The sequence below is a fragment of the Clavelina lepadiformis genome, chromosome 8, assembly GCF_947623445.1.
Source record: "Clavelina lepadiformis chromosome 8, kaClaLepa1.1, whole genome shotgun sequence".
Taxonomy (NCBI): Eukaryota; Metazoa; Chordata; class Ascidiacea; order Aplousobranchia; family Clavelinidae; genus Clavelina; species Clavelina lepadiformis.
This window is the reverse complement of record NC_135247.1, coordinates 7,739,277-7,761,494: the sequence shown is the minus strand read 5'-3', so window position 1 is coordinate 7,761,494 and position 22,218 is coordinate 7,739,277. Positions and strand designations below refer to the sequence as shown.

At 35.4% G+C, this 22,218-nt stretch overlaps 1 protein-coding gene across 3 annotated transcripts; it reads right to left on the bottom strand.

The window, feature by feature from the left end:
* Positions 1-1,194: 1,194 nt before the first annotated feature.
* LOC143468701 (RUN domain-containing protein 1-like) lies at positions 1,195-20,260 on the bottom strand. Of its 3 annotated transcripts, XM_076966054.1 has the most exons (17): positions 18,982-19,176; positions 18,722-18,825; positions 18,380-18,525; positions 17,894-18,050; positions 17,621-17,683; positions 14,014-14,147; positions 10,200-10,322; positions 9,973-10,086; positions 9,712-9,867; positions 9,502-9,604; positions 7,105-7,217; positions 6,553-6,662; positions 6,041-6,155; positions 3,015-3,159; positions 2,659-2,803; positions 2,233-2,318; positions 1,195-2,148 (listed from the first exon to the last, which is right to left on the bottom strand). In XM_076966054.1, coding segments are annotated over exons 4-17 (1,632 nt in total). In that variant the 5' UTR covers positions 17,895-18,050; positions 18,380-18,525; positions 18,722-18,825; positions 18,982-19,176; the 3' UTR covers positions 1,195-1,924. The 3 variants fall into 3 exon arrangements, with proteins under 3 accessions (XP_076822169.1, XP_076822170.1, XP_076822168.1); XM_076966055.1 differs by lacking the exon at positions 18,982-19,176 and having other exon boundaries at positions 18,722-18,835; XM_076966053.1 differs by lacking the exons at positions 17,894-18,050; positions 18,380-18,525; positions 18,722-18,825; positions 18,982-19,176 and adding an exon at positions 20,215-20,260.
* Positions 20,261-22,218: the final 1,958 nt, after the last annotated feature.

Sequence of the window (22,218 nt, the reverse complement as noted above, 5' to 3'; positions counted from 1 at the left end):
TCTCTGACAGTCGGGAAAAGTAACTGAAGTTCCTGCTGTTCAGAGTCTACTGATAAAACTTCAGTTTGCTAATTAGGCCACATATAATGGTTTTGCATGGAACCAACGTAACATTTTTCCCTTACAGTTTATTTGTTGCACTGTAAACTTTCTCAAAAAAATCGGCCAAATAACTGTTATCTTGCCTGCATGAAATTACATCTTTAGCAAGAGCAGATTCTTTTCCAAGAAATTCCACCACACTGTCATGAGGTTCACTGTACCGTACAAGAGATTCGCCCTTTGACAACCAACGAACTTCCGTATGAAGGAAGAAACGATCAAATCCTTCATCATTTTCTTTGCATAGCTGCCGAAACAATCGACTATATCCTTAGCGTTTGCTTTTATTTTATTAATTGCTTTGACAGCAATATTCAAAGATTCTTGTAGGGGTAAACTAAGACTTTTTGCTACCAAATGCGCATTTGACATGTTGACGGTGTATCACAAGACGGATAGTAAAACGATGAGAGACTTTCTGCCGAAGAAAAGATAAAAATCCGCGATACTTGCCTACCATTGATGGGGCACCGTCGGTAGCGCCACCCGTTGAATAACCCTGCAAAAGACTGTCAACAAATAGTTTTTGAATAATTAATGAACCATAAGTTCTGTATTATATGATAACTCAGATAACAAAAGAAAATTAACTCCAATGTCATACTAAAATCTGTAGTTACGGAGCAGTAAAATCCTTGACAGAATTTAAAATTTGCCGTGTCTTTTCTCTCAATTGAGATAGCTCAATAAACCAAGTAGCTGGTCTTTAGTTAATACTGTATTTAAAAAGAAGACAGCGATGTAACGACATAAGTCAAATTTGCGTGCCACCTCGTGACTGAAAGAATTTATCACGCCGTTCCAACTTGAACAATTTCCCATCATAGGCGCCTTTTCCTGCGTTTAATTATATGGTAAGTTTGGAGTGTTTCTGATCTAGACAAACAACCCTTTTGAAAGATATACAGGGAATCAAATGAAGTAACAAATTCAGTCTGAATGTAATCAAGCTGTAGTCCTATTAGGTTACAACATTGTTTTGTGACGTAGTTTTTACCCACCGTTATTATAAGCTTTTATTTTATAAAATCACATACCTAAAACTACGCACTGGATTTCAAACTTTTAGACTGACAGTTTTGGTCAAAAATACACATTTTACCACTTTCAATGGCTATTTTTATCTATATTTTGTACACGACTTGTAACTTTCAAATACAATATGTCAAATATGGTAGTCTGACCGCGCTTAACTTTACAGCGGCCTAGGTGGTATTTTAATAATACAAGTACATCATTTCTTGCAAATGTACTTCTAGTTATTGAATGAAGTTTATGAATTTGTTTTTTGATAAAGATTTGCCATTTGTCGGCTCTTTTCAGAGCAGGCTTTGACGATTGTGTCTGTCAATGTCCAAATGTCCTTATAGCAGGTCAACTCGAAAGTATACTATAGATTACGGTAAACTCACTTTCAGAAGTATAGTTGAGAAACATGTGCAAAGTCATGCATTTGTACAATATCAGCAACTGCATATCAAACATGCAGTCTAGAAGAGTGCAGAAATATTAGAGAAATGAAATTCATTCAGGTTTCGATATTGAACGGTGCAAAACAATAGACGTCATACATAAATAAACAAAAAATATACGGCCAGAAGCGCCAGAATGACGAATGAGTTAAGATACGTTGACAAATCTGATACGAAGATTCAAATCCACTTGAAAAAATCAGCAATGATTGAAGACGATTCCCGGAAATCAATGTAACAATGCCTCACTTACAACAAACATTAATTACATGTCAGCTGATGAACTTAGTTGTAGGCTAAGTATACAGTATACAGTTCAACGTGGGAATGAGTGATCGTCATCAAAAGTTTCAAAAGGCATCAGTTATGTTTTTAAAAGGCCGAACAGCAATATCTACCGGTAAATTAAAGATTATATCGTCCAACTTTGACAAAACGGTCACAACTCCTTCAAAGCCTGTTCTTGCACAGTAACTGCTATCGTCGTAGTGATTTGAAACCAGAGTTGAGCAACGGGAAAGCAACCAAATCCAACGAGAAAGCCGACCGGAGTTAAGTCCCAAACACACCAACGCTGCAAAATACACCGCAATATAGCCCAATTGTGCATTTTTGTATAGCTAATTAGATAAAAAGACGTTGACAATTCCCGACTTACCTTTGAACATTGCATCGTAACTTCTCTTCAAAGGATTATGGTCGTTAACTATAAGATGAATCGCTTCTAGAAGTGAGGACTTTGCACTATTGAGTAAGTAATATCACAAATCATATTATACAGAGGCAATACGAAAACGTTAACAATCCATGCATGTTGCAAAACAAAAACAATCCTGCAGATTACTTTCTTTTTCATATGGAAATTTAGCAAAATCCTCTAGCGATAAAGCATACATTCTACTCTTAAATCTTCCCTGTTTTTGGCACTTAGTTGCATAAATATACAAACAAAAAATTCTAGTAAACACAACAAGGGAACTACAACAACCGTACTTCCTAAAATGCACAACAGGCAACTTTACATATTATGCATGTTATGTATTAACATTGTTATCGAAACATGGAAGATAGTTTCATATCTTACCTTGGACTTTTTTCCCCTTGACCTGGACTTACCAAATCACTGAGATTAAAGGAACGAGATAACATTCGAGATGGATTTTTAGCTAATTCCTGGCCATTTTTCAACTCGTAATATTCGAGAAACACTTCCCAGGGGTGCATTTCCTCTAGCAAAAGTTAACAAAGTGTACGTAAAAACAAAACTGAAAAACCTTACGTTTTACGATATAACACTTCTGCAGGAAACAATTGTATACCAGTTAACAAAATGGATAGCCACGAAAAAAGGGAAGATAAGTGCTTACTTTTTCAAAAATCAAAATAGTGAAAAATTTTATCACCACAGACAATCAAGTTCTTGTGCAAGGAAGGTAATACCTGCAGAATACGATGGATTCAAACTTCTGGGAATGATGCACGATATGGGAGTTATAATTGCAGATCCGTGCGTTCCAACTGCGTTATGAACTAATCCATGCCCGAGTAATTTGTGGAGTGCACAACACAAATCTTTACGGACGACCTATGGGCACAGACATCTTTTACTACTACAAATGATCTCTATATTGTCAAACGTAAACTTTAAACGAATTTTCATATATACCCAATAAATTAAGCCTTAAGGTCTCCGAAAGCAGCGAAATTTAATTAGACATTAGCCATTTGCAAGCAGCTAGAAGAGCTAACTGTCAAAACTTAGTATTGTGGTCTTTAACTGCTAACAATTATGCGAAATACTACACTTTCTGCTTTCACGAATGGAGGTTGCATTGATTGCAACACGTGTCATGCCAGCAAGACCAATTTGTTACAGTAATGAAATTTTTTTCGACGTCGACGGCCTATATTTGCGTACTGACAAAAACACCTTTCTACAAATATGTTTTACGAAATATGCTAAAAATATAGTCCTAGCGGATAGCTTCATCCTGTTATAATGGGCAAAATTACATTTTCTAACCAAACAAAAAATCGAACAGGTTAAAAAGGGCGACTGCAAGGAAAATTTGGAATAACTGAAATAACAAACAATGAACCGATTTGTACTACTGTACTAACTTTACTATAAACCTTGTAATTATAGCGTTTAAAGTTGTTGTCGAGTCCGCAAAAATATGACGATAATACAGGAATAGGACATCAGAAATTTCCAATTTCCTAACCTAATCTTAACATCTAAAGTTTATACTTTAGATTTAATTTATAAAAATTATTGAAAATCATTGTTTCATTGATACTGATATAACAAAGCTTGCACCTCTTCATCTGTTCACTGACTTCCTTTACTATTGTCCCAGTCATAATGATTTAAGATAAGGTGGAGAAATTAACTATAGCTTTATAAATGAAACTATGCTTGGAGGTCATGTACGTGGAAGGTTACTACTGGGCAATTTAAATATTTTTGAGATGTGTACAATTACGGCTGTAAATACCCACAGAAATTGTAATGAATAAAACCATCAACAAGTGGCGATCCAATTCCAAGTGGCTACTTAAGTGGTCCAAGCCAAGCAATTGCTGGAACTGGAAAAACGCTGCAAGTATCACGCAGCCTACAGTTATTTTACTACAGTATATAATATGGTAATGGGGCCCAGTCTACTTTGCTTAAAAGCCCGAAATTGAGCTGCCGCCCACAGTTTGCCGATACACACTCATTTTCAATGGAAAACAAAAGAACTGCAGAAAACAAAATGATTGAAATGTTAAATTACCCAATACAGCGTTTGAAAGCAATGTTAAAGTAGTTCGTGATGATCAAGAAAATTACTTAGAAAAAAAGTTCGATAGGCCGGAGGTATATGGTAAATACAATATGCTAATTTAGCGACAGCAAATGAAGTGACTAGACATTGATGTTGAGTGTTTAATGTAAAATTTAACGTATGCAGTGCTGACTTTAGGTTTGGGGGAGGGGGGCGGAGGTATGGTGAGATTTAACTTTGTGGGTTCCAAAGTTACGGGAGATGTAGCAATAAAAAATACGAGGGTCCAGCATGCTTTGGAAATTACATGGTCTAAAATGCATAAAATTTTGCATTTCTTTCAAAAAACAACATCGCACACCCTTCATTTCTTTGTTGCTATCGAGCGCTTAATACCCCAGAGGATTTTGGTATAATGTTTTAAATCAAGTGAACATTTAAGCATCAAACTATACAAAAGTAATATCAAAGTAGGAGGGGACCAACTTACACAGAGGTTCGAATTACACAACTTTCTCCTATTCTAAATACAGTTCATAACGCTAATTAGCATTAACAAATGAATGACTCCTGTCCTGAAAAAACAGCGAATAGTTAAGGATAATATTCGTATGCAATGTTTGTTCTTTTAGAGCAAGTATACACAAACATAGGGCCCTGTCTCCTCGCCTCACCCTAAAACCATTACTGAATGTATGTAATAGGTGAAAGCTGAAAGTGTTACTAATATTAACAAGTTGGAATTCCAAATTTGCGCAAATGAGCAGAACGCAATCTGCCGAAACTGTATTCCCACAAATTAGCCCATACACGCAAACTCTTTGTAATTTACGAAGTCATGGCGTCGATACCATAGTAATTGCACCCATCGTAACAGCAACTACACAGGATTGTACACATTCGGGCTTAGGGGCTGCACCAAACAAGTACTGTAATACATAAATACGTACAGTGTATAAGTACATAGAGCGTATGCGACTCTATTTTACCATAGACCACAGATTCATTCACTCAAATATAGCGTTAAGTGCCAAATGTCTCCCCAGTGAAAGGCTGAGTATCGGACTGGAGAGAACTTAGTTTAGGGGGCAAGTTGAAACATCTGTGTACAGGCGCAGTATTATGGGGGCGCCAAATAAGGCCAGAGTTTTTTATAACAGCTTGTCAGGATAAAACCTTTAGGCTGTGTAATGCTGCTTGCACTGATGTAATAACAGGGGTATTATTGGGTCAGCATGCTTCTTCACAAACACCATTTTGGGGACCATTGGCGTTTTCACATCTTGATTCCTTTTCGTTCATCGCATTTTGTTGTTTGCCATTACTTATTGGCCAAATGATTTAGGAAAACAGTTCTTGCATAATAGGTGGGTTACACGGCATCAAAATCGTTGCAGTCAAAATCACGAACGTGGGCAATCCCTTGTGGGTGTTATCCCGTGTAGGTGCAATTACATTGGTGCAATGCCGTGGCCACCAATGGCTTCAGTAGCAACCAGACATTCTCACCACGTTCAAAAAAGGGCCGCCTCGATAAACAAGACAAACATTACAATTGAATGTATCTGTTATTAGTAGACCTATTTTAAAACATTAACTTTTTTTTTTCTGAAGGAAAAAAACGGTTTCAAATCAAGCAATAAAGATTTTTCATTGCACTTACATTTCAACTAGCCTTGCATTATTTATCTCTACCTGTGTCAGTTTATCGTCTTCACCATTACGGTTATGGTCCTCTTCGGAACATGATGTTTGCGTGTTTGAATCAGATTCGCCATCACATACCCTTAATTGTGTTGAAACAATCGTCCTACGAATAAAATATTAATAGAATTTATATTTATGATATTATTATTGTTATCGGCATAAAAGGATTTAAAGCGCAAAGCTAAAACAAGTTTGCCTTAAAACTTAAGCAATTAGCATGGCAAAACACAAGCGCCTGTCAAGCATGAAGTTCTTTGGGCAGCTCTGACGTCCAAATGTTGTCGGGTGAGTAAAAATTATTATTTTTGTCAACTGCGTATTTTCAGGAGAAACGTGCACAGAAATATTAACTACATCTAACTTTCTTTATTTTAGGACAAAGTCGTTCTAGCACTTGCACTTCAAATATTAAATACAATACCAAGCAATGATTTTTTACTGTGGCTGAGGAAAGTGTAACCCATAACAGCAATAACGGCAGAAATTGCAAGTCAGCACACCTGATGCGATGGACAGCCTTCTTGAGATCACTAATCAAAGAGCTGGTATCAAGAATGTTTTTTTCTGGGGACATTCTGGAACCGCAACTGAAATGCGTCAATGAAAACATCTACATAAAGACGATGAGCTGTCATCAAAAACTGTTAAAGCAAGTCAATTTCCATGCGCGAATGGCAAAATAGGTATTTAATTACATGACGACGATAGTAGTTGAGCCGCATGGTTAAAGACTGACAAAATATGTAGTAAATTGTTTAATAATTTTGATTGTAAACTATGAACAATTGCACATATTACATTTTTGCAAAGGTGATCTCTGGTTGTTGAGTATAGCGCAATACAGAACCAGACAGTTAGAACTGAACCATTACAAAGTATAATCAACAACCAAAAAAACACGTTATCTTATAACTGAACTAAAGATGGATCTAGAGCTAAATTAGATATGAGCAGTGTAAAAATGGCTGTTATATTGTGTGAGTTGCAGTTATTAACCTAAAAAACGTACTTTGCCCAAAATCTTTTATGTGGTATAAGTATATAAAAGTAACCTGCAACATTGCAACGGCTCGACGTATGAGTGCAAGCGATTGTTTACCATCTGATTTCTTTTCACCTTGTGCGCTGGAATTAGGAACAGATCCAGATGACTTATAACCACCCCCTATAAAATTATCAAAACCAAATAAAAATCTATTCCTATGGAAGGAAAAACATTTTTGCGGCCAAAATATGTTTGATGCACTTTATTACATGGCACAAATATACAATACGGCAAAGCTCAACCAATTCGCAAGAAAACAAACATGGATCGGATTAACCGCGATTAAAACTTTGTCGCCTTCGATAAAACATCACCACAGCAAGTGGGATGCTTGCCTACCTTACCCAGAGTTTTGATATCTTCGGTAATGATTATTAATTAATTTACCTTTCCATTTTGTATGTTTTTTTTCTTTGCGCCTCCGTGTATGATGATATTGTAGTTATATGTCAATAAAGGTCATGAAAAAAAAACTTGCAGAACTAAAAATTCGATACGAATCCATGAGTCTTAACTCGACTTTAAAACATGTTTAAACGAGGCCTGCATTAGTACCAATACAGAAACAGCTTAAATGTTGACTAAAAGGAAGCTATGCAAAATGACGTGATTTATTCCAGGGGGCATACGTATCCCTACATTTTGTTTCTTCGTGTGTTGGCAGATATTCGAAAGATTATTATAGGAGCCATGCAAGTTTGTGGTAAATTCAAAGTGACTCTTTACCGAAAAAAGACTAGAAAACGGCAACGGGGAATGAGTTATTTCACTGTTACCGGTCTTAGATATGTTTGGGACATTACATAGAATAAAAAAAATTTAACGGCATTTTTTTGTGGTAGGGGTGCACGGTAGCCTATCTGGGCTTCCGGACTATCAATGTTCTACCGAATCGTGCAACGCATAAATAGCTAAGCTAACATAACTGCACAGTACTGTACACTAAAAATAATGTAACATAGTGAATCTGATAAAGCGAGCGGCAGGTAAGTCGTAAACAAATCTCTCCCCGAAGATTGTTGTGCGCAGTGTGCAACACAATCAAAGCACGGACACAATAAATCTACGATTTTTGGCACCTATAGCATAACAAAATATATCATATTGCAATATATTGCATCAATCCTCACAAAAAGAAAGTCAAAACAAAAGACAGCAATTGAACAAAATTCTTTATAATCAAAATATTTTCTCATTTAGCCTGGTGCTTATATGGCAAATTTGTTGTATTTACAGCCCTGATGTGGCGCTTTAATATATAAAATTTCCCAAAAGTTCTTCCTTTTGATATGTTCGTTTTAAACACTACTAGTTTGGACAAAACAATCACTGAATATGTCTGAAGGTTGTCTAAAATTTACCTTTTGCCGCATAAACTAATAAATTGCAAAGTTAACTGAATTGTGTTTGCAAATCATGACATTACTATTTCTGTTTCCGAAATCTCCATGTTTTTTTTTCATTTTGCAATATGCACGCATGATGTTTCATTTTATTATTACTAACTTTAAACACATTGACGTTGATAGTTTACCTACAATTTCATTTTGCTGTTAGTGAAGTACAACTTCCATAGCTGCTTAGTAACAAGTATGCTTAAGTGCCAATTTTGGAACGATCCACGGCTAAAAGTGGAATTGACTGTCTGTATAACAGAACATAGCTTTGATTTAAGGCATAATGCATGTCTTACCTTACAAAACAGGCTGGGAATAAAACTGAGAATTGGATGCACAATGCATTTAACTAAATATTCTCAGGTAAACAGAAATACATAAGAAACAAAAAGTACAATTTCTGTTCGAACGTGTTAGCCACTACATTTTCTACTGTGTCGAGTACCCTAAATCAGTGGTCCCCAACCTTTTTGTCTCCGCGGACCGGTCTACGTTTGATAATTCTACCGCGACCCACTAAAAGGGTGGGGGAGACGCAGATTTTTTTTAATTTTCTTGTATTTGAACATGCATTCAAAATGAAATTGAAATTGAATTAAAACGAATATCAAGTGATTTAAATTTGCAAATAAAAGTTTGCGCGCCTCCTAAAAAACTGAATGTAACAAACTTACTCTCCTGATTAAAGGGCATCGGGCAGTTAGAATGGGCAAGGGATACTAAATTAGGAAGACTAGCTGATACACTCAAGATAACAATTCAAGAATTTTAGCATAACAAGGGCTTGTGATGTAATAAACTAAGGTTATTATGCGATAAAATGGCCTCTCCAGACAATCGATTTCGAGAACTCAAGCGTGCCTACGCAACAAAAGGGGTTCCCACACTAATTAACAGTACCCTGTGCGGACCGGTACCAACTGACCTATGGACCGGTACTGGTCCGCGGACCGGGGGTTGGGGACCACTGCCCTAAATAATAATTGAAAGCCACAGTAATACCTTACCTTCAGATTCATCTTGTAAAAATTCTACAAACCGTTCCAAATCTTGGATTTGTGTTTGCAGGTGATCAATAAGCTTTTCCTTCATTTTTGTAGGGTTCACAATCTAAAGAGCATTATAGCGTACTGCCAAACATATCATATTTACTTACTTGTACGTAAGTACTATAAGATTCAGACATACGTAAGAAACAAGGCAGTGACAGTTTTTACCTCTGCCACAGCATTATCAACTTTGCTTTTAAGATCATCCACAGACGTGTGTGCTAGATCATCATAATTTACATGAAGGTTCAACTTCTTTCTTAGCTGGTCCAATAGTGCCTGTTGTTTAACTAACTGCATAGACTGGGGAACACTCCCGCCACCCTAAGTAAAATCAAACACATTTTTATAGAACAAAAACTTACAATTATAATACAAAACCATTTTGAACAAGTCATGCATAGAGAGTCACTGGTACCTAACATTAACCTGTTTGAAAGCAAATAATTCTAAGTCGTCAAGTTGAGCCTTTAATTCATTTATGATAACTTCGTGTTGTTCCTTGATCTCTTCGCTCATTTTACCATCTTGATCGATACTTTTCTATTAAATATAAAATAACATACTATTATATAGATACTACTGAAAGCCATAATCCGAAACTTTTTAACATGGCATGATGGCATTAGAGCAGTCAAAGATGAGACATACTTTACCTGTGATGTCATCAATGAGTGTGAATCAACACAACCATGATCCGCAAAAGTTTCAAGTTCCGTAAGTAGATCATTCCTATCACCTGGAGCTGCTTCAGAGATTTGGCGAAGTCGAAACTGAATCTGTTATGATTGAATAATCAACAAAAAGCAAGCTAAGTATCCAAAACTTGTTTTTACATAGTGACTCGCTGAAAGCGTCTGTAGTACAACAAATGTGGGCGTTACAGTGGCACGTAAACTATGGTACAGCACCTACAGTCATATACTATTAACGACAAAATTCTTCAGCTATGTCAAAGGTTCTTAGCCAGAGATAAATTTGATTTATCCAAAGGGAAAACCTGCTGATTTATTAGTTACACACAGAATTTAGAATATAAATAGAATGTCTTTACAAAAGGCTAGCAAATGTGCCACCCCTCAGAATTTTGATAATTTATCTAAAAATATTTGGTATATAACATGCCTATCTGTGGTGTAACTTTCATACACATAATCCAGTTTTTGTAGGTTCATGTACCATAAATATAAACAAAGTGACTCTTTTAGGGAGTGTAGGACTATATTTAACTCTATGTTAAACAATGCAAAGTAAAATTTTTCAATTTGCATCTGCTAATAAAGGAGCCCGGTCACCTAGCGGAGTTTTTGTATCCACCGAGATGTAGCATAAAAGAGCTAAATGACGTATTTTGAACAAATTCTCATATCTGAAATTCTCACACCAAGCGCTTAAATACATTTGTTTCTTAGGTTTTTCCAAAGAAAAACATTAAAAAGTCTAAACTTTGAAAGAAATATAATGTCAACTTTAGCTTAGACGCACACTCAGTAAACGTCATAACACCAACAAACCATCATACATTAACTTCATATGCGCACTGGACTGGAACTCATTCTACTTTTTCTATGGTGATTTTCAGCTAGCGACCTTTGTCACAATCACCGTGTTGTCTTTGTAAAACTGCGAAAAATCATATAACAGGCCCTTATAATATCAGATATTTGCTACAAATGCAACAAATCTTCTTCTTAGCATTTTTTTCCGCTCCAGTAGTCTGCTTTTATGAATTTCTGTGTTCACTTTCGGTGGTCTGTTGAATCACTTTCATGCCATTATGATATTTACAGATCTTCGTACATTGTGTCATACGCTGGATATGTCGTCTCGACGGCTAGCTTGATTAATGTAATTTTAGTCAGAGATGTTAAGGTAATTTTTGAACAAGAACACGTTTACAAAAGGAACAGGAAGCTTAAAAGTTATTGCGTTGAAATAAATTATCTTTTTCATGTATTTCGTTAATATACTACTGAAAAAAAGCAAGTAATTACACCATGGATTTCTGCACAGATGAAAACATCACTATTAATTACGAAATAAAATCTTAACTCGTTACAACAACTAGCCAATGTTACACAACTTGTTCCTGATTCAAGTTACATTAGTCGAGTACTCCAGTATAACTTTCATTATAAGTTACCTTATATTGTGTACACATACTAACGCAAACTTGGAAACAGTCTGAAGTTGCCAGACTATCCATGAAAATTCCAATCACACAATATATTTTGCTTTACTGAAAAATCTATGGCATGTCAAAATCGGACACTCAAAATTACAAAATAAACAAATTCATTTATGCAACCTTCAATCATTGCTCAATGTAGACATCTATTTGCTTCTATTCATTTTTAACACTCAACACTGTTTTATGCAGTGTTTTCCAGATCTTACAAACAATTTTTTTTGTGTCTCCAACTGCTATAGTTATAAACAGGGCTTTCATACCGTCCTTATTTCTAAGATTTGTCCTTATTTTGAAAGTCTACATCGTAGAAAATATTATTGTCCTTATTTCAAAGAAATTTCCTTATTTTTGGCTTGCGTCCTTATTTTGTCTTATTTTCAACAAAGCAACAACTCTAATTACAAACCATTTTCATCCTGTCCAACATTCTTTGCTGCCAAAGCTTTATGACATCATAACAGCAACACAATCTTATTGTGAACACAAAGAAGCAAGGCATAGAATAGGCATGAAGCATTGTTAGCACTTCAGGCTGTCTAGGTTAGATAGGAAGGCTAGTTCTGTAGACTGCAGTGAAGGTTGTATATTTTCTCGACAAACAACTTATTGTAGCCTAAATTTGTAAATGAGCAAATGTAAAAACGTTTTCAGTGATGACTGATGAGTAATTTTGTTGTTGAAAAAATGTTTGTTTCTTTTTTGGTAGAAAAATCGTATTTTTTCCAGTCGTCCTTATTTTGGGTTCCACATCGATGGAAGCCCTGGTTATAAATGTTGCCGAATATGTAGTTGTTTCTCCAGCTACATTGGTTGTGATTGTAGAATCATCAAAAACATCCGACAAATTTATTTTTCGGACTTTTTTGAATAATTTTATTTTCCTGCTTTCATATACAGTAAAACGCCCTTATTAGTGCAGTTTTGGCTGGAACGGAACAAACAAAGATTTTTTCTTATTTGAGCTGCTTGCCATGTGTTGATATGTGTTTGGAAAAAAGGGTAGTCCTTGCTGAATACTTGATTGTGCTGTGCACCACGCATTCAAAAGCTAAGTCAAACAGTCAAAAATTGAACCATATTTTTTCCTGAACAAAGGCAGAAAAGTACAGTAATTGAGAATAAAAACCCTGATATCGAACGTTGCGACTAACTTTTTAGTAAAAATTTTTTACACACCTCCTTTAAACTGAAAACAACTTTCATTGTAAAATAGAGAGGCCACTCATTAAAGCTTCTATTTATCTGGTGCACAAAATTGAAATATTTTTTCCTGACTGGCAAACATCGATTAACTGATTAGTGATCACATCTACTAGTTCAGCAATGCCTTGGGCATGTATTGTAAAAGGAGAAGCTTTATTATTAAATTGTTAATACGATCCAAGTTTTTTTCCAACACTTTGGATTTTGTTATAGTGTTGAGCTCATTTCTGAGACACATAACAATATGTTTATTTATATTTACTATGGCCTTCCATAACCTTGAACTCCATAACGATTGCAATATTATTCATAATGATTGATTGCAATCATTTAGCTACTTTTTCCCTTTTCCTTTTTTTAAAGCAATATTACTGACAATATTGCAACGTCTTTCTTCTGTGGACGGTGGTTTTGAACAAATGTTTAGTGTTCTCGCTTTAGCTTTACATCAGTGTTTACCAAAGTGGGCAGTACCACACCCCTGAGGACACTAAGAAGTTTCAGCGAGATGCTATGAACAAGAGTGTTTTTACAATGTGTCCAAATGAATTTTCAACAAGCAAGATAAACAAAGCTAAAGAGAAAATTTAGCTTAAGCATGTATGAATTTGTATTTAAATTTGTATTATCTAGCCACATGTAGTTTCATGACTTGGGATAATTGCTAAGGATAATTCAGAATTATCGAATCAGCAATGCATCACTACTTAATCATGTACCATTGATGATGATTAAAATGTTGCTTATGTTTTTTCAAGAAATTATTTGCTTAACAGGTAGTCACGCAGCTTGGATTTTGAGTTATTGTACTATTATTCTATTTTCTATTATTATTATTGCAGTTCTACTGTTGTCAAAATCTTGATTTATTAAACTGTTAACAACAATGGCAATGCCTTGGTCAAGCCTATTGCAATAACAAACTGAGACCATCATACTGTTTCCACTTGCTAATGCTAGAAACATTCACTGAGAGCAATGTTGGTTGGCTGTTGGCCATGTCAATATGTTATTGCGAAAGTTTAATGGTTAAATACATGCATAAAACATGTTCAATGCATAAATGTTCTACTAACTTGAGCAAATTTTGTTGTCAGTGAAAACAAGCATGAACTGAGGTGTTCTTTTTCCACTTCAAGCTGTTCAATTCTGTTTGATTCAGATCTTTTAGGTTCCATAGTGACCGGAAGATCATCAGAAGCTGAAGCTCCTGTAACAAAGTTTCTTACATTGGTATGCTCTGGCAACGTAAAAATGCTTCATAAAATGATGGTACAGTTATTACAGTATTATAATAAGTTAGACACAAGTAATGGAACTGTTTCAGAAGATAATAATATCAATATCTAATAAATAATTAATTATACCAATAATATCTGCAATAAATATCAATATCAATGCTATCATTAGCTACAGTTTTGGGTTGCAGACATGAAACTGACTTCTACATCATTATTTTGTGTATTGAAGTGATTATTTCATCCGAAGATTGCATTGCCAAGATATGCGGTTAGGTTGCAGTTAAGTACACGTTAAGTACAATTTTATAGCTAAATGTTGGTGGTAGATGATGGTAATACTGACTACTAGTAAAATAATCTATTTTTTATGTTTGGTTAACATTTAAGCAGAATTAGCTGTTTTTCAATCTATTACATACAACTTTTCTGGAAAAGTTCTATATTTACACGGCGTAAATTGACCTTCTAAATTTACTATGCTTGCTGATACAATTTTGGGTTATTGTAAAAAATACGGTGAAACCAGGAGCAAGGTGTTTATAAATCAAACTCTCCACTTTCGAAAATTATTTGCCTTCTCATTATTGTGAAAAACGTATTGAAAAATGGTTTTACTATTATTCATATATTTATGCAAAAACTCCTAGGCATTATTCGATTTAAAAACAGTCAATTTTCAAAGCATTTGGTCAATAATCTCAAATAAACTATGCGTTTTGCATGAATAAATCCATTAATTTCTTTCTAATATCTTTCAAAACTTGGATGATTACTTCTAGAACATTAACCGAATAGGCCTAATGAATTGAGTAAAATGGTATTTTCAACTCCAAAACAACTCATAAAATTGTTAGGTTAACTTCGAAATAATATGAAAAATAATAAGTGAGATTTGACCATGCCACAGGTTTACATGCATATCACACCTAGAAAACTTTGCATATCAGTTAAAAAATATCGCATCATACTGTACATAAACATCCATAAACTATGCTACTGTTTTAATTCATATTTATACAGTGCCTGTTATTCTACATTTAGGTTATTACAAAGTGTCAATGGCAATGTTTGCATGCATGATAATGTTTTAGTGTCGGACTGAGGAAAGTCATTGCTCGACTTAAATCCAGCGATAATTCCTCACCGCTCAAGCCCTGGTTACCAACCTAGCCTTTGTGCAAGTTCCGACTGTTACGCATTTTTGTTATGTTTTTTGTCTAGTATTGCTCGAATTTACAGCTGTCTACGAGGTCCACGAGGTCCACCGAACAGGAGAAAGTGTCGTTAATGCCTTGCCGAAGGGTATTGTAACCATATTGCACCATTGGGTATCGAATATGGAACACAAGAAACATTTATTGCGAGACCAGCGCCTGAACCACTTGGCTACCGAGTCAATGATGATGATGATGATGATGACTGTTTATTCTGTTACGTGTTAAAAAACAAATATTTATTGTTGGCCCTGCCAAACTAGCAAGTAGTTACCCAATAAATTCAATTTATTCGAATAAAATTCAATTACCATATTTACTCGATTGTAAGTTACGGTTTATTAATATTTTTGTGTTATCATTTTAAGGCTTATATTCAACGGCAGCTTACATTTTTTATCCAACCAAAATTTATTATTATAGCCTATTAGAATATGTTAGAATTGTTGCAATAATTTACTGCACCTTATGTTACGTTCAAGTATGGCTTGTATTACTTTTTTAGAACCAATAATGTGACTTACAACGAGAGCAGCTTAAAATCAAGGGCAGGTTACAATTGGATAAATGATTACAAATAAAATTATGATTCCCCCAAACTTGATAAGTATGGAGCTTAGCTGTATTTTACGACTACATAACATCGCACTTGAAAAAGCGCTTATGTTTTGTGAGCAATTGCGGGCGCAGTGCTATTTTTTAAAAAGTGCTCGAGAGTGCGTTCCCGCTTTTTGTCTTCCACTCGCACTCAACTGCAAAAAAAGGTGTGAACCGGCTTTGCAGTTGATAAATCGTAAACTTTTTTATGGCTTGGAAATTAATTTCACATGATGGTAGTGTATAAAGCAAAAAAACACTGAATTTACCTATAAGTAGGATAGATTGTGACTTATTGTTAGCGGCATCTGCTGCATACCTACTTCCATTCAAAAGCCCAAGCGCTGTGAAAAAGTATTTTACGTTACAAAAGGATTCTATTCTTTTGTTTATTTTTTCGCCATTGACTGTGGGAAGTGAAAAAGATATACTGACAAACAAACAACAAACAGAAAAAAACGGCAAAGCCCTGAGGGCTTAAAACGTGCATGGAGTACAGAGGTTAGCTACAACGATGGAAGGTTAGCATGGCCACTATGCCCAAAATATGATAACGATGATTAACTAATGCAGGACTTCATTTTACCATGAGCCACAAATAAAAGTCAACGTATACGCATGGGGTCAAAGAATATTAAACATACGTGAAACTAGAGGTGCGAAAAGGATTAGGGTAAATATACCTATAACAAATCCAGCCATCTAATGAAAAACGATTCTAATAAAAATAAATACAGTTTTGTGAGTGTTGGTTTGATAAGCACTTGAAAACATTTTGTTAATATGGAACAGTTATTGCTTACTGCAAATAGAACTCTCTTAGTACACCTGATGATGCAAGCTGATGCTTGCAAAGCTTGCATAGAAAAATTAAAAATTAAAGTTAACCCTAGTGGACCATCCAACATTTTCCTTTTTTATTTTACTAAATACTGTAAATAGATAAGTATTTCCAAGGAGCTTTCTGTGTTACAATGGTTTAATTGTGAAGAAAAAATGCTCCTCTCTGAGCTACCAATTGATAGTTTGCTATTGTCAATTTCCTGTTTTATCTGTGTCTTAGTACTGTTGGTGTCATTGTATGCAACTTGCATATACCAGTATGCCAAAGCAACAGTCCAAAATCAGGCCACGTTTACACTGCTTTTAGTGTTATAAACCCATCTATAATCAAGCATCTATTGTTGTAAATCATTATACAAAAGTTAGTGGGCCAAATGAATAGCTTGGTGGGCTAAAGTGGCCCGCGGGTCTCCAGTGGAACCATCTTGAACTACTGCATCGAGCATATGATGCCAGAAGAATAACTGAAATAAAACTTCCTGACTGAAAGACAATTTACTACCAATTCAGCTAGTAATTTGCTTGGGCTGTTGCCGGAAATCTCACACCTTTTAGAAGTAACAATGATAACTTACAGAATTTCGCAAAGTGTTAAAACAATTTGTGTAGCAATAGTAATCGAGCAAATAAGCTACCCTCTGTATTATCAAAAGTTTAAAGTACTTAAAGTGCCAAAATACAAATAGATGAGCTATGAAATGTAGCAGGTGGAGGCTAAGTACTGCAATTATGTCCTATATAGTTAAACACGTCAAAAACAATATATCAATTGCTATGTTTCAACCCACCCAAAGGAGGCCAACGTTCTTGTGAAGGCAGATCATTTCCAGAGGAAGGCCAATTCATTTGCACTGAATTATAAGATTTTGAGCATTGTCAGAACTTAAATTTATGAAAATTATTAATACATAATATACAGATAAAAAAATTCTAGTTTGAAAAATCGAATGTGAGTTAAATTTAAAATATTGGTATGGTATGATAATAATCAAAATCATAATAATAATGATAATAATCAAACGTAAACAAATTGTACGTTGTTTACGCTTGCAATTTCTTACTTGCATATATGTAATTAAATATTGTCGCCGTTGAAGAAAGTCCTTAGTTTCGAAAAATCCGTTGCAATAACGGTCAAAAATTAATGTCGTTTATTGCAAGCAAAACTATTAGCCAAGACATCAAGTAACTACAATCCTGCTGCATGGGGTGTTTATCCTATATTGTACATAAAGGATGTTTTACATAATTAACTTTGAAGCAACATCATTTACAGCCAATGCCAAAATTTTATTTTAAAGTAAAGGTATTAATACAATGTAATTACATAGCTAAAAAAAATAAAACAGCATGTGTAACAGATGTATTAAGAAGCTTAGTGTTAGATTGTTGCTAATTGTAAATAGTGTCAATAGTGGTCTAATTTCTACAAACAATGCCTCAGCTTGCGACTAACGGTACGTATTATTCCAGACGTGTGTTCTCTTTTCACTTTCATATTAAATATGTTGTTGAAAGCCTGAGTCACTCTAAGCAGAACGCATTACATGGTGTAAGAAGTGGAATTCAGAAAGATGACGTTCAGCTTTTGACCACTAGATTCCATGCAGTTTGTCTCCCGACATGTAGCAGAGTTATGGCGTGACTGGGAAATGAGCTTTTCCACATACTTTGAGGCGGCTGAGCTTAAAGCCTGGAAAAACACAAGTTGCAATACTTTTAAATTCTGCTGATCCGCAGGCACAGAAGATCTTTCTGACGATGAAGAAAACCAAGATGATTAACAAGACTGTACTAAAGAAATTCATACATAGCCCGTACAACGATCAAGACGGTACAACGTACTCGAGTACTGAGGGGCAAGAAAGAATCCGATTTTCAACACTTACATGTTTTGGCAACGTGATCAACAGCCAGGTGAACTTTTGACAACTGGGTAATGAATTAAGGACAATTGCCTGATGGTTGTGACTACACTGATCCAGATAGGCATCTGCGTGATAAAGTTGTATTTGGCATCCATGATCCGCAAGTTAGAGTGAAACTGATACAACTTGTTGATTTGACATTAGTTAAAGCCATAGATATCTGTCATGCAGCAGAAGCAAGCAAAGCCCAACTTAAGAAAACTCATGATACCAGCACTCACCAGATCAATAGCATCAAGCACACAAGTCATTATACAAGACCTCCATCTACTTCTTTCACTCCACTGAACTGCAGGTATTGCGGCACATAACATGAACCCAGACAGTGCCCAGCGTTTGGTAAAATGTGTCGCAACTGTGGAAAGCGCAATCATTTTGCCACTGTATGCAGAAGTCAATCCAGGCAAGTTCATGACATTGACACACAAACACTAGAATTGCAATCTGACGCAGTAGAAGTAAACCATGTCGGCTCAATTAATTCTGTTTCGAACCATACACAAACTAAAATGAAAGCTAACCTTCATGTTCAAAACGAGTTATCGAAAGTATTTTCCATAACTTTCAAGTTGGCTATTGGAGCTGAAGCCAACATTCTCCCGCATACAATCTACAAGAATCTAAACCAGTCATCACTGAAGAAAACTAAAGCTACTTTATCTGCATTTGGTAACCACCAAGTAAAACTTATAGGCACCACCACATTGCGGGTCACAAACAAACATGGCAACGCATTTGATTTTCAGTTTTACGTCACTTTGCCACATTCCTATTCTTAGCAAACTAGCCTGTTACTTGCTAGATCTCATGAAGCGAGTAGATCTTTGCACAACTTCAACACTGACCCTTGATCAAATCACGCATGAATACGCAGACATATTCAAAGGCATGGGTGTTTATGAAACATAGAACTCAATCCTGATATTGAAGGAGTGATCCAACATCCACGCAAAATTCTATATGCCATACCGCCAAAGCTGAAAGTACAGGTTGAAATTTTAAAAGAAAGTGGAATTGTTGCTGATGTGGATAGACCAACAGATTGGGTCAGCAATCTTGTCATTGTACATAAGAAAAACAACAATCTACCATTATGGATTATATATCCACTTGCATATGAACCTGAACTTCAATTCGAATAGTATGAAGAACATGATAACACAGGTTCATGTGATAATAACATAAATATTCAAGCCACAAGTCTTTGCAGTTCCGCTAATAATATCACCGATGTGCACGATACAAACTACAAGTTTCACGAAGTGGATAGCAGATAAAGCCTCCATCTCGATACAAAGAATTTTCACTGGCTGCGCATTTAAGTAAATGCATGTTACTCATCCCAATAGATCATGCACACCCTTTACTATATGTTTTGTATTTTCACTCACCACTGTTGTGTTTCATTATTATTATATCAAGTCTTCATACTAGTATATGTCACTATTCCTTACATTCTACTATTTTCCATTCAATGTTTTTCATACTTGTGTACTACGATCAGTGTCACTGTTTAGCATCCAGTTATAATGCAATTGTTGTTGATTTCTTGTGTCAATCAATGTGTGCTACTTAAAGAAGTGGGATGTAACAGATGTATTAAGAAGCTTATTGTTAGATTGTTGCTAATTGTAAATAGCGCTAATAGTGGTTTACTTTCTACAAACAACGCCTCAGCTTGCTTGCCAATGTGACTAACATGGCAGTACAGCTTATTCCAGATTATCTGCTTCAGACGTGAGTTCTCTTTTCACTTTCATATTAAATATGTTTTTAAAAGTCTGAGTCACTCTAAGCAGAACAATCGACGGAACTTTGTGTTTAGCACTTAATATGTCTGAAGATGTGGACAGGTAGATTGATGCATACAACTAAAAGAAATAGATAAATGAACCATTTCGCATTTTAAGTTAAAAGCTTCTGGCTATAAAGTAAATAGTATGAAATGTATAAATGTATTCTATAAAGTATGAAATAAATTATGATGCAAAACTGGTGGTTCAGTTCTAGTGCCAAAATTTTTACAAACAGGAAGATATGAAATCTAAAATTTGCAACATTATGATCAAGTGATACTAGGCCTATAGATCCGGCTAACAAACAGCACTAACACGATTTAAATATTCACTGATCCTGGAATAAAAGCCGTCAATCACTAAAGCATGAAATAATTTTCGTTTGTTTTAATATGTATTAAAATTACTCAGTCCTAGATAGGGCCTTTTGAAAGTTTGCCTGGGAGCTAGGGCTACCTCAAACTGGAGCATGATTACATTTACATTTCTCATACTCTTGTTAATATTACAGAAGCCCAAAGTTAAGAACAGAAGTTTGGCCTAAAAATGCATGTCTTATATAGGCCTATAGGCTAGCCTACCTACATTTCTGCATGTTTTGAATAATTTTCTGCAAATGACTGAATGCTTAACTTTTAAACTTGCCGACCTGTTAGGGTAATTCCCACGCTAAACACAACACCAACCAGCAATGCTGTACACCTGTGCCAGCCAAACTGTCTGGAATGTTAGCATAAGTACACCACCGCTGACGTAAGAACGAGTCGAAGATGACGCAGGTGTTTCTGAGGCGTGTCACTAGGTACGCTACGTATGCGTTGGCACATAGATATCTTATATATAATAAGATATCTATGGTTGGACATGGCACGGGTAACGTTAGTAACATGTCACGAGGAAGTAGGAAGGCCATCACTGCTGTTGCACAGGAAACATTCGATTCATACTTGATACGCATACCTGAGTCATTTTTTTATTGTGACGTATTAAGAACCGCCATCTTCGTCGTAATTAAGCAATGAACTTGCGTTTCTTTGCCACTTATTTATGGCAATAACTGCTTAACCACTACATATTAGTACGAAATTCTTTTACCAATGTCATTACTGACAATTACTGTATGATTTAAGGCCAACTCGTTTTTAAACTTGACCCTCACTTTAACTCCAAGAAATTACCAAATAGTAAGAAAACTACTTCTTACTTTGCCAATAGATTTGATCCCATGTTGATTCTTTTTAAATTACAAGCGTGCTATTTATCGAATTGTAATGATTTCGTTTAGTTAAGTAACACATGAACTTTTTTGCCCAATAAAGAAAAAATCTTGAAAATATGTTACCTTTATTGCACAAAGGAAGTCATATGCTACTCACCTGAGCAAAATCGTTACAATGTGCTGCCCAGGACGCTTGTAATTTAAAAAAGAGTAAAGGCAGCGTCTATTTCACCGGCTGCGGCTGCCGGTTACCAAAGTTGGAAAAAGCTACTTCAGTAAACGGCTAGCCGGTTACGCAATTGGTATTTTCTTACTTCGGTAAACGGCGTCCGGCAAAGTACTGTATTTGGGTTAACTTTCGATGTTTTGACGACGCTTCACTGCGATTTTGGTCACCCTTCCTCACAGGAAGTTTAAATTTAATTTTATATTGTTTTTGAAAG

Excerpts from the sequence above, each read along its gene's own strand:
- LOC143468701 (XM_076966053.1), bottom strand. The coding sequence starts at position 20,245 with ATGAAAAACATTGAATGGAAAATAGTAGAAT. Across the intron at positions 9,605-9,711 it reads TTGATAATGCTGTGGCAGAG|ATTGTGAACCCTACAAAAAT; the intron begins GTAAAAACTGTC and ends AATGCTCTTTAG. Across the intron at positions 3,160-6,040 it reads AAGACGATAAACTGACACAG|GTCGTCCGTAAAGATTTGTG; the intron begins GTAGAGATAAAT and ends CTGTGCCCATAG.